At 41.6% G+C, this 13,393-nt stretch overlaps 1 protein-coding gene across 2 annotated transcripts; it reads right to left on the bottom strand.

Annotated features, from left to right (window-relative positions):
- Nucleotides 1-1,188: 1,188 nt before the first annotated feature.
- odr4 (odr-4 GPCR localization factor homolog) lies at nucleotides 1,189-12,859 on the bottom strand. Of its 2 annotated transcripts, none has more exons than XM_080033878.1 (14): nucleotides 12,784-12,859; nucleotides 12,332-12,435; nucleotides 11,473-11,589; nucleotides 10,608-10,700; nucleotides 7,453-7,559; nucleotides 7,294-7,330; nucleotides 6,777-6,920; nucleotides 6,315-6,410; nucleotides 5,518-5,565; nucleotides 4,874-4,993; nucleotides 3,593-3,704; nucleotides 2,760-2,975; nucleotides 2,151-2,207; nucleotides 1,189-1,311 (listed from the first exon to the last, which is right to left on the bottom strand). In XM_080033878.1, the coding sequence occupies exons 2-14, from the start codon at nucleotides 12,428-12,430 to the stop codon at nucleotides 1,241-1,243; spliced, it is 1,317 nt and encodes a 438-aa protein (XP_079890004.1). In that variant the 5' UTR covers nucleotides 12,431-12,435; nucleotides 12,784-12,859; the 3' UTR covers nucleotides 1,189-1,240. The 2 variants fall into 2 exon arrangements, with proteins under 2 accessions (XP_079890004.1, XP_079890005.1); XM_080033879.1 differs by having other exon boundaries at nucleotides 12,332-12,431; nucleotides 12,784-12,850.
- Nucleotides 12,860-13,393: the final 534 nt, after the last annotated feature.

The following is a 13,393-nucleotide window of genomic DNA, read 5'->3' as shown; positions in this document are numbered from 1 at the left end:
TTATATCAAATGGTCAAATAAAATCAATCAATCAACCAGTGTGTTACCTTATGGAGTTGGCGGTCAGCGCAGTCATAATAAGTGAGTTTAGGGGAGATGTCGCTGTATAGCAGAAGTCAGCATTGTACTGTTGCAGAGGGGGGCCAGCAGAAAAACACTTTTTCGCCACGTATAGAAATGCTCACCTAAAAAATGACGGTGCTTGTATGGTAAATTTAGGATTTTTTCACTGCACTGGCAGACAGGCATTTATTTTTGCACTTTTTTTTCAAGCGTAGTACGGTCAGTATCAGTCTGCAAATCAGCCGTGAGAATATCCTACATTTAGTGTACAATTGAACAGGTCATTTCTTTTAGATAAGCATGTATATATATGGTTAAAAAATAGTTTTTTTTCCCGGCCATCTCTGCAACAGTAAAAAGCTGACTTCTGCTACAGCAACGTCTTCCCCAAACTACTTATGATGACTGCACTGACAGCCATCTCCATAAGGTAAAAAACATATTATGCCTAAGTACCTCATACAACCCCACTTCAAAAATACTGAACTATCCCTTTATCTCATTTCGCCTGACTCACAGGGCAAGCTATCTCATGTGAGATGGAAGTGAAATAAGGACAGGCTAGTCAGTACAAATACATATGTATTGACTATAGTAAGTTGCTCACATGCTGACTACTACCCTTTCTGAACCCTGGATATGTCCAGTAAACACCAGCCAGTTTGACCACTCCCCTTCCTACCCAAGGTTCTAGTATCGGACTGTCCGTGCTTGAAATGCCAATATGACGTCTGAATTTGAGAGCCTGTATCATGCCAAAAGGTTTGGAACTGAAATACAGTAAAATACTTATTTTTTGTTTTTTCTTGTTTTACAAATGCATAACAGCAGCGATTCCCAACCCCCGTTCCGGTACCGGTCGGTGGACCCGTTTGTACCGGGCCTTGAAATATTTCTAGAATAAAAATAAGTAAATCATTTTATTTTTTTCAAATATTTTCCATCTAAAACGTAAAAAAATAAATATGATTAAAATGTGTTTCTTTGAGCAGAAGCCCTTGTGATCACTTGGCAGCTCACTAGTCTTCCCCATATTCTCTGTGGGAACAATATTGTTTAGCAGGTTGCAGTCAGACAAATGAATGAGCTCATATTTTCTGAATCACTGATTCAACCAACAGACACTTAGTAGAAATGTTACACTTTATTTGGTGTGTGCGTACAGTATGTGTGCGTACTAAACGTCACTGAGATAGAGCATTGAAGCAGCAGTGGCGAGTAGGGCGACAGCAGATGCCATGGCAACACCTGCAACAAAAATACAAAACAAAGGGGAAATTCAGTGCAAAGCTCCGCTCTAACACACACACACAAACACACACACACTACTTTTTAATGGTTTTGACGCCAAGTTACAAATTAATAGGTGGTACGTGTGACTGGTACATTGTAGAAGATTGATTACTTAAAGATGGAGTCAGCGATTCTGGGGAATGCTTATTGTCAAAATCACTGTCCGTACTGTGTGCGCTGAAAAGAATTCCAGTGTTAAAACACAGGGGTTGGGAATCGCTGCTGTGCATTTGTAAAACAAGAAAAAAACTAAAAATAAGTATTTTACTGTATTTCAGTTCCAAACCTTTTGGCATGATACAGGCTCTCAACTTCACCACCGGAGAACTAATATTATTGTGAGGAGGGATGTATCTTAAACTGGTATGTAAACAAAAGGTATTGTGAACACAGGGGGCCACCGTAGCTAGCAACAGGCCCATTAACAGAGCCTAGGCTGTGTATGAACACTGGATCTTTTTTCCAGTGTACACATAGTACGTACCGGTAACGGATCACAGATTTTGATTAAAAGTGATTTTGACGACAAGCATTCTTCAGAATCTCTGACACCTTTAAGTATAGCGACACTCTAACGTGCACAGTGGAATGAGTCAAAAAAAGACACTTCAATTTCCAATATGAAAACTACAATTCCCTGCCCGGTGCTTGCTGGGAGAGGTCGTAAAGAGACCATTGGAAAGAGATGGCAAAGATTTTCATGCAATAATATCAAATGTTTGGCTTTATTTGGCTGTTACAGTAGATGGTATGAAGAACCTTTGTGTCTGTGTCACAGTGGAGAAGTGTTTTACCGATGAAGTTGGTCCTCTTGGACTCCGGCGCTTCAACATCAGTTTGCACAGAGGGCTCTGGAAACACACCACACACCATGCCATCAACTACAATGATGATGATCTCAGATAAAACAACATTACGATTATTGGGGAAAAAATGAGGTTACGGATCATGGAAAAAGAGAGAATTCCATTTACATAGGCTGCTGTAACCAAGTGACAAACAGCGAGTCAGTACAATCCCATTTGTCCTCTGGCATAATTCATTACATCACATGTCATTTAGCAGACGCTTTTATCCAAAGCGACTTACAACTGGAGCACACATTCATACACCGATAGCAGCAGCTACCACCAGGGTGCAAGCTAACTATTGGGAGCAATTTAGGGTTCAGTGTCTCTTTGCCCAGGGACACTTGGACATGTGGCGGGGAGACGGGTAATCGAACCACCAACCCTGCAGTTGAGGGTCGACCACCCTACCCACTGAGCTACAGTCCCCCATTCATAAGTTAAAAGAAGTTTGTTGAGTAGCGATATGATATTACATATACTTTATGAACTGAAATCATACCGATACAATGCCACTAGAATTCCCCATAGAGACACACACTCTCTCTCCCTTACCCGCTGCAGCCTCTCTCTCCCCCTCTCTCTCCGTGACTTGAGCAGTCGTCTCCTGCCTGGTGTCCAAGTCCTCCACAGCCACGTCAATGTCCAGCATCTCCTTCAATCTGTCGCTCACCTCACACAGGCCCTCGTCACCAAACTGGTAGTCACACACACACACAGGCCCACTCTCTGTCACCGGGCAGAACACACGACGAGGGAGGCTCTGTTCATCTGAAAGAGAGACAGACAGAGAGAGAGAGAGAGAGAGAGAGAGAGAGAGACACACAGAAAGACAGACAGACAGACAGACACACACGAGTAGATTAAATCAACCTGTCTGGCCTTGGAGAGACTAACATATATTGTAAAAAAAAAATGTTTCAAACTGTGCACTGCTGTAACTGGTTTAGTTTTGCCAATCATAATTTTATCATTTATTTGTTTTCATGTATTTATCTACAGTATATTATTCTATTTATGAATGTGTGTATTTTTTTTGTTTTTTTCTCTCTGCCAGGGGTTGGGGATAATATACTCTTTGTGCTTGCTCAGAAAGCTTTGGATACAGATTTGGATACACACTAGTTCCTTTTGTTTGGGCTTCACAGCTGCCTGAACACACAGAGTCCTCAGTGTGTCTTCTCCAACCAGAAGCTCACCCAGCACTCTAACACGTGTACAGTATGTTACTATGTAACTCTATTATGTAATACTACGTAACTTATATGTAACTCTTGGTAAACTGGGTTTTGTAAAGCAAAAGGTAATCATTCGCCCACAAGTCCTGCCCCTTGGTTGGGATTGGTGGACATCAAACCCACCCTTTAAGGTTAACCCTGTGTGTGTACCTGTGTGTAGTTTGTGTCCTCTGCCCTGGCTCTCCCCCTCCACTGCCAGCAGTTCATCCAGCAGCATCTGAACCCGCGTGGCCACCGTAGAAAGCACATCCCTCTTCAGCAGCTGCTCACAACCGAGAGAGAAAGACAAAACATGTTTTCTTCTTCTTCTTCTTCTTCTTCTTATTATTACTAGTATTATTTTTTTTGCTAAATAATTGTTTAACTTAAATATATGTATATATTTTTTAAATGCATTTTCTGGTTGTGCTTTGTTTTATGTTGGTTGATTTCTATTTTCTTGCGTCATGTTAGGCTTTGTATACAGTAGGCCTATGTCCAATCTAAACTGAGTACCTACCTGGGCATATGTCACCTTTGTGTAACACACTGAAATAAGTTAACTATATATATATATATATATATACACCCTGCTACTTAACTTGTGTCATGGTTGTCGTGTACTTGGGTAAAACACTTCACCCACCCACCAACATGTAAATCTCGATAGTTAGCCTGCTATCGGTGTATGAATGTTTGTGTGAATCGTAACGTGTAAAGGCCAGGACACACCGGTCCGATAATCGCCGTCGGAGAGTCTGGAAGGGGCGGCGACACAAATCTGTTTAGTGTGTGTCGTGACGTCGGTCGTCGTAGATGTCGTCGGGCTTCTTTTGAGCCGATTGAACATGTGGCGGGCAGTCTTTCAGTTGGAGCAATTTGATTGGTGGAGGGCTAGCGAATCAGTGAAGCCCAGAAGTGAGGCGGGTAGTACAAACAGCTAACAACAGTTAGCCATTGTTTCAATGTGTTTGTTTGTTTGTTTCGTTCAGCGAGTACTCACATGCATCAACCCTTGTTGACTGCTCGACACCATGCTCGACACTCTCCGCTAAAAATTGTGCTTTTTATGGTCCATAGATATAAAACGTATTTCTATCTATGTTTATGGTCTACAGAGCTGTCCTATCATTTCCTGCTTCCGTATTTTTTTGGACCACAATACAGATTAGCGCCGCCTGCTGTTATGGAGACATTACGTCCCACGCAAGTGCAGAGCGTACGGAAAGTCAGTAGTTGGCTCGGTGTGTTCTTGCCACTTTTTTGGCCGCGACGGGCAGACTGGAGCTGCCTGAAATGGCAGACTCCATTTTCGGGTAGTCGGACTGGTGTGTCCTGGCTTTAAATGGGAACAGGTCTCCCTTGTAAAAGAGTCTCCGGACTAATGGGATTTACCTGTGTAAAATAAAAATAAATAAAAAACACAGTGTGCTAAAGTGAAGCAAGCCACACCTTCTCAGCGTGCCTGGCCTTTGGTTTGTTGCTGTGTAGATAAGCTCTGCTGTGGATGGCTCCTCTCACGCTCACACTGCCTCCACACCTCTGGACCACGTCGGTTAACCTCCGCTCATCCTAACACACACACACAACAAGCCATGCTATTCTTTTAGAAGCGGCAAGGACAAAAGTCTCCTTGATTCAGCAACATAGTAAGCAGTGGTCGATTATGTTAGCGAAGCCACATGCAGTTACATTCCCAATACAAGGGACTGATGGGGAAATACACATATATAATACAGTACTTAGCCATTTTAAAGGTCACAAATTATGCTCAATTTCAGGTTCAAAAATTGTAATATTGGTTCCAACCAGAAACTATTTTCATGGAGTGTCCAAGAAACTGTAATGGGTGGGGGTCGGCTTCTCCCCTTATGACGTCGTCGTCATATGGGGAAAATAATCTGACTGGGGTCTTATACTTTGGGAGTCTCTTGTCAAATCAGGGACTCATATAGTATAATGTTGACAAACCATGAAAAAGTGCATTTTGCTTAATAGGACTCAAGCAGATATATTCAAAGCACGTTTACATTGCTCAGACGTTGCTGTACAAAATAATGATTCTTTGTGGTGTGGTGTGTGTGTCAGTGTGTTACCGGGGTGATGAGCAGTTGAGCTGTGTACGTCTGTCTCACATTCCTCCTCTGTGGAGAAGATGTAAACACAGTGGGTTAGAATCACACTACTGCAATTCACACAATACAGAGGGGCTTCCAGGTTGGAGGTTAGAAAGGTCAGTTTCCATTTTTTTTTATTTTACCCTGCGTTCCGAATCGCATACTTTCTACTATTTAGTATGGTAGAAAAAAAGATTTAGGATGTCCCGATTCTTGTGGCCAGATTTAGGATGGTTAGAAAGATCCGGATGTCTACTACATCCGTCCAAGATTTTTAGTGTTGAAAACAGCATCCTATTTGGGCGATTCTGACCCATAATCCAGTGCGAACCTGAAGTGACGTCACATTGACGGAGCCTCCATATGAAAACAAACAGGAATGCGACGGATATAAAAGCAAGAGGCAAGATCAAGGCGCAATGTTATGATGAAATAAATGAGTAAAAGGATGTCCCAATAGTACGCCTACTGCATCCTAACTAGATTATTTTTATCGTTGGGATGTAGTATGCAGAATAGAAAAAAGAAAGAGTATGCGATTCGGAACACAGGGTTAGTCTCAGAATCACTCAGGAACAATACTAACTCTGCTATCAATCAAATTAGCCAGATATACATTAGTTCTTCCAAAAAAAAAAAGTTCAATTTTCAAGTAAGAAATGATTGAAAGCACATGTACCGCTTCTTAACATAACAATGTGTGTGTTTTCTTTGCGGCCTGCCTCATGCACCTGCAGCTTTTAGAGATGAACTGTTAAGGTGAAATGTATCACAACCTGTCCTGCTGTGAGCTCTGTTTCCTCCGGCAGCTTTTTCCCATCCATCAGAAAAACTCCACTCTCAATCTGGTGCGCCCACACTTTCAGTCCCTCCTGAAACAAAGACTGACCAGTGAGAACTAGTTCCAATTAAGTTCCTGAAAATTGATTTGTGTGTGTGTGTGTGTGTGCGTGTGTGTGTGTGTGTGTGTGTGTGTGTGTGTGTGTGTGTGTGTGTGTGTGTGTGTGTGTGTGTGTGTGTGTGTGTGTGTGTGTGTGTGTGTGTGTGTGTGTGTGTGTGTGTGTGTGTGTGTGTGTGTGTGTGTGTGTGTGTGTGTGTGTGTGTGTGTGTGTGTGTGTGTGTGTGTGTGTGTGTGTGTGTGTGTGTGTGTGTGTGTGTGTGTGTGTGTGTGTGTGTGTGTGTGAGAGTGAGTGAGTGAGTGAGTGTGTGTGTGTGCGCCTGCATGTGCGTGTGCTAACCTTAAGACATTCATCCATGCTTTCTGTAGCGTTTGTGTTGTCTGGTAGCGGTACCAACATGTCCACATTCAAACAGCATGACACGGTGCTCCAGGAAGAACACACGCCCGACTGATACTTCCAGTCTGCAGGCTTGGCCGTGCTCTGGAACAGCCAAAAGACATTGATAACAACACATTTCTGTTTGAATCTAAACATCATCATAACAGAAGTCTGGGATATTGTCATTTGGTTGAAACAACTTGAGGGGTGCAAGTGACAAGCTTGAATACCTGATCACATCATCTGTTAAAGATGGTTGTATAGGAGGAATATACAGGTTCAGTCAAATAAACACCTTAATGTACGTTGTTGTCCATTCATTTATACTAGTATCAAGGAAGACATGTAATGGAAGCATACTCTCAAAACTGACCGGTGCTTTAAAAAAAAAAAAGATTTTCACCTGCTGTGTCTCGCCTTACAAGAAACACCTGCGGAGAAACGCTGAAATAAAAGTTTAAAAATGTAAACTTACCTTGGGATCTTTGACATCAAATGTTCTGCATACGGTTCTGGTGTTGGTGGGTTAAAGAATGTATACACACCAACCCACAGTACATGAATATTCAACCACAGTACATGGCAGCTGTCTGATCCAATGTAGAGGAGGGTGGGTGTGTGTGTCAAAGGATACTTCCTGGTTTTGGGGTTGACGTGCAGTGTGACGCAGTCTGTGATGTCATCGTCTGCTAGGCTCCACAGACGCTCGGAGGAGATGAGGTTCTCTACTGCAAACAACAGCTACACAAAACACAGACACAGACACAGACACACACACAGACACACAGACACACAGACACACAGACACACACACACACACACACACACACACACACACACACACACACACACACACACACACACACACACACACACACACACACACACACACACACACACACACACACACACACACACACACACACACACACACACACACACACACACACACACACACGCCTCAGAGGGAATGCCTATTATGTCTCAAGCTCAGATGGAGACGATTGTTCCCGCGCCATAATTTCATCCCATCTCGACTTCTGTAACTCTTAAAGCTACAGTGCGTAACTTCTTTATAGCGACCATAATTACAACAACACGGTCGGCACATCTACATGAGCTAAGCCTTCGATGGTCGCGCATAGTTTGCTAACGCTGCCTTGCTGAAAAATACGGAGCGGATTTGTCGAGCCGATAGACTTCAATCAACTTCGTGACGACTGATTTTCGCGATTGGCTTGAAAGTAACTGCCATTCATAAATATGGAAAAGTTATGCACTATAGCTTTAATACAGTGAAAGGTTTGCAAGGGGGCCAAAAAAGGGAGGCTGCTAAGCCGTTCATCGGATATTTCAGAAAGTCTCATGATGTGACACAGATCTGCTCTTTACTGGCTCAGCTTCCAATTCATAATCCAATTGAACTCAAGGTTGACTTATAAAGCTGTGCATGGTCAGGCACCATCACAGAGATGTGCTGCAGCAGCTCCATATTAACAGCTACCCTGCATTCCAAATCACATACTCTTTCTTTTTACTACACTACATACTAAAGTACAGAAGAGTTTAAGGGCCACAGGAGAGAAAAAAAATCAGATAAGGAAGATTTTTTTTTCATTATGTCGAGAAATGTCAAGAATAAAAACGAATACTCCAAAATTCTATTGGAGTTAATGGGGCATTTATGTATTGTCAGCATACTGCAATTGACATGCATGTATTGGGACATCCTAAATCTTTTTCTGGCATATTAAATAGTATGGAAGTATGGGGATTGGAACGCAGGGCTTGTTTGGTGGTGGCTCAGGCCGTGAAAAATGAATGGAGACAGTGCTGTTGAGGTTGTGGCTCCTAAACACTGCAATTCTCTCCCTTTGGACTTAAGATATGCGGACAGTTTTAAAAAAGCAACTCAAGACACAACTGATAGACTTGACTTGACAGTTTTTTTCTTCCATTTCTAATTGATGGTGTTTTTATCCTCTTTATTCTTACCTCTGTGGTCTTATTTTTCACTATGAATCTCTTTGTGACCGTCTACTTCTTAAAGCTGCTGCATCAATAAACGTACTTAAAGGTTTGAACAACAGGGTGATATGTGACGGTTGTGTATTTGCTGGGGGTTTTTTCTGCCCCCTACTGACCAATCATTGATTAATGCAGCTAGAGAGGAACCTACACAGACCGTTTTGAGAGATAAGCCGAAATGCATGAGACAGAGGGTGAGAGGCACAGTTTCCCCATAGATCTACAGAGGTTACTGTGCAGTCAATCGTGTCTAGATACTCTAGTACAGTGGTATTCACTATTTTTTTCAGGAGAGCCGCACTGACAGGACAAAGTCAGCAGGAGAGCCATTTTTGCCGCAAAGTATCAAAAGCTATAAATCCAGTCATACATAAGCATGCCTGCTTATTAATATGTAATTCTTGAACCAGTGTTTCCCACAGTATTTTGTGAAACTGAGGGAACCCAGTCCTTAGGGGGGTCCGGGGGCATGCTCCCCCGGAAGAAAATTTGGTACCTTTTAACCCAGAATGCATCAATCTGGTGCACTTTTGGAGGAAAATTAAGAGTTGTGTGACTGTGTACTATTATCTGGAATAATTTGGAGACACTGGGTCACATAACATCAAAGCTATTGAATAATAAATTAATATCCTACTTTTTATTCAAATATTTGTTAATTTCTTTTTATGAATGACATATTATCAATCAAAATGGGTGTGTTCATATAATACCCCCCTGGAATACATTTTTTTTAACCTTTCAAAGGTAAATGCATCAATCAGGTGCACTATGAGAGGAAAATTAAGAGGCTAATTCAACTGTGTCCTATGTGAGCTGTTTAGCAGCCTATTATTTTTCTGGAATAATTCAGAGACATTGGGAATTCTGCCTGATCAAAGTGAACATACAATATGCAGTTTAGCCAAAACACTTCATTTTCCTCGTTTGTGGAGCTTTTCATCTGTCCTGGTGCCAAACTGGTTCTGAATAGACATCTATCAATGTACCAGTAACCAGCATGAAATGTTGAAATCGCATCCAAGGCAAGCTAGCATTGTTGCGGTACCGTGCGTGTGGTTGCCAGGTTGTTAAGTGTTCTCCAATTTAAATGTCCAACTTAGCGATATGAAACGAGATCTATTTTTTTGCAAATGATTTGATATATTCCATGTTCGTGAGCATGCCTGTGATAGACGGTATGCATAACATATTTTTATTGCCCGTGAGTTAGTTTTTTCCCCCACAGCCCAATCTATCCAAGAGCACATTCTCCCTTGTAATGCATGAAAACCGCAAATCTGGCAACCCCGCTGTCAGTCAGCGTACGGCTGAGCAAGTTTAAATATATTATTTTCTAGTCTGTATTTCCACCTTGTAATGCCGTTGTTGACTTATTCTTTTATTACTTATTTGTATGAGAGCAGCCACGTTAGTTTAACAGGTTTGATGTTATAGATCTGCTTGTTTTTAATGGTATTATGAAATATCTGTATTAACTGCATGATCATATCACAGTATTTTTTTATTGCCATGCGAGCCGCACATAGAAGCTTGGCGAGCCGCGTTATGAGTAACGCTGCTCTAGTAGGAACCCTACCTCAAAAACAAAGACCTGAAAATGAGTATAATATGGCCTATTTTGTGTGTGTGTGTGTGTGTGTGTGTGTGTGTGTGTGTGTGTGTGTACATGTGCGTGTGTATGTGCGTGTGCTTGTGTGCTGTGTGTGTATGTGTGTGTGTACATCATGGACATGTGCAATGTGTTTATGTGAATCTCACCTGTCTGAGTGTGGTCAGTGTGTCCTTGGCATCGGCCTCAGCGATGTAGAAGACCCCCAACACAGACAGGCCTCCGGGCAGCATCCTGGACACCTGAACACAGACCCAACAACCATCAGCACATCAAACACTGTGATACTCCACAGCAGTTTGAGATTTCTTTATTTAGAAGGGACAGCGCACATTGATAAACATGAGCACCAAAGTTCAACATGTAAATGTGCCAGATTTAGCCATGCAGGCTCATTTTCACCTGTAGTCCATGTAGGTAGATAACTTAAAAGCAACATTAAGAAAAGAAAAATACAAACATACAACACATAAACACTAAAAAACTAAAATGACACAAGCACAGATAAGTAAAATTATACAATCATTTTTCCAACACATAACAGGTTGGTGACGTGTGAAAAATATGAATCAAGTAGCATACAGTACAGACACAGATAAAAGTGCATGAACATATGGCAAGATTAAAACAAATAAGCATTTAAAGAAAGACAAAAAGCACAGACAAGGAGCATACAAGTGGCATGAATGCAGACAAATACACATAAGCACAAACAAGTGCATACAAACAAGGTGGAGTCAGCCATTCTGGAGAACACTTGTCGGTATGTGTGCGGCGCGCTGATATGTAATCTGGTGTTAATACACAGCCAATAGGCCCTGTAAACTAGTATGTAAACAAAGGGTATGTAAACAAAAGTGGCACACTGAAGCTAGCAACATGCGAGCTTACAGAGGCTAGGCTGTTTATTAACAATGGATTTTTTTCCTCTTCCGCACACACACAGTACGAACAGGTAGCAGATCAGCAGGAGATATTCATTGATTTTGACACCAAGCTTCTTGGCCTGCCTACCTGCCGAGCATGCTCAGTCACCCAGTCCTTGTCCGGACCGTTCCCAGCCGCTGCAGTAGACTCCTCCCTCTGAGGCGTCCGAGTTGCCATGACCACAAAATCCCTTTGGGCAGAACTCTGAAATGTTTGGTGATTTGTTTAATATCATTGACTGTCTCTTCACACACACACACACACACACACACACACACACACACACACACACACACACACACACACACACACACACACACACACACACACACACACACACACACACACACACACACACACACACACACACACACACACACACACTGTGCAATATCGTTGAACTATGGGTAGTAGTCATATTTTTAGGTGCAGGTATCCACAATTGAGTTTATGAATGGGCAAAAAAGTTATAGGAATACTTCACCCATACGGAACCGGCGTTCTATCATTATAACATCGCTATTATAATATAATGAATGAGGTTTTTCTTCCCTCAGTCTTCCCTTGGCCCAGCTGTCCTGTTAATCCTAACCAAAAATGTTTACTAATGTGATGTCACACTAGAAAAATGTAGGGTTAGACCGTAAGACCATAAAAAAATCTTTCTGCCTTTTCTCAGGCTAGGATGAACCGGTTTCTAAAATGTTAGCACATTTATACTACATAGGATCTCAGAGTTCAATACACCTTTATATTTCCACCGGTGAAGTAGGTCTTTAATTACAGCTATCTGTAACATATCTCGATATAACGAAAAGTCAAAATGATGTTCTAAATCTAATTCAAGATAGTTAAATTAAGATATTACATAAATGTTACAATAGGACCCCTGAGCAAACGTTACCTAGAAGAAAGCCTACAGACTAATATTAGTGTGGAACCTCACCTGTCCAATAAGCAGGCCTGTAACTGGACCCGCTTGTTGTTGACATAGTTTAGACAGATATCCCTCCACAGCATCCTCCACTATATAGCCACGACCCATGCTGCCTTAGAGGACAGTGTGGGAAAAGAGATGGAGAGATAGGTAATACAAATCAGTGGAGCCATTGTATTTGTATGTCTGCAATTATAGTGTCTGGCTAAGAATTAGACACAAGCTAAACAAGCGAAGAATTTACAAAGGCTTTATGAGTATCTACACCAATGCAGATGTTGACCGAAATGAAAAGCAACAAGTAGCCTAGTTCATTCATACACTTTTTAAGCCCAGCCATGAGTCGTCTAACCATCAGGCTGTCTGTCGCTCTAACTTTAGCTGGCCTGGCAATTTACTACACCAAGCTAACGTTAAAGAGTTCCTACAAGATCCTATCCACGTAAAGATAGGTACAATACCTGACAGAAGCCAGACGAGCAGAAAGCACGGAGCTTGTTGTTAGTTTTGACAGCTGGCAGTGGTGGTTCGTCAGCAGAGCAAAGAAACTCACTCTACCACAATGCTTTGGGAAATGACGTATTTCCGTCGCACGTATGTGTCGTAGTGGGTGAAGCGAGGTGAAGTAATGGTCAAGTTACACAACGAAAGACAAACAACTAACGGGACGTTTTGAAATCCTCTTCAGGTTAAAGCTTGTACTATGATGGAAACAAAAACACTTAAAGAGTGCAAGTATCTTTATTATTGTAAAAAAACATTATTATAGGCCTACATTAAATATTATAAATCAATAAAAATGTTTGCACATCTGTCTTTGCTGGAATTTAAATGGTATGGTTGATGGTTGCTGTGTGTGTCATTGTATAATAAATCAAAAAAATCTATGAATCTTCACATTTGAGAAGCTTGAACCATGAACTCATTAAAAAGTAATCGTTCCCTCTGTAATGTAGTGAAGTAAATGATATAAAGTAACATTAAGAAGATAGTACTCAAGTAAATGTAGGCTACTGTTTCTCCCGGTCTGGTTGCAAACGATTGTCAATTCTTGCTTTATTTTGAAGGTTC

Source organism: Ammodytes marinus, assembly GCF_949987685.1.
Source record: "Ammodytes marinus genome assembly, chromosome: 9".
NCBI classification, from domain to species: Eukaryota; Metazoa; Chordata; class Actinopteri; order Uranoscopiformes; family Ammodytidae; genus Ammodytes; species Ammodytes marinus.
This window is presented reverse-complemented; position numbering and strand designations above follow the sequence as displayed.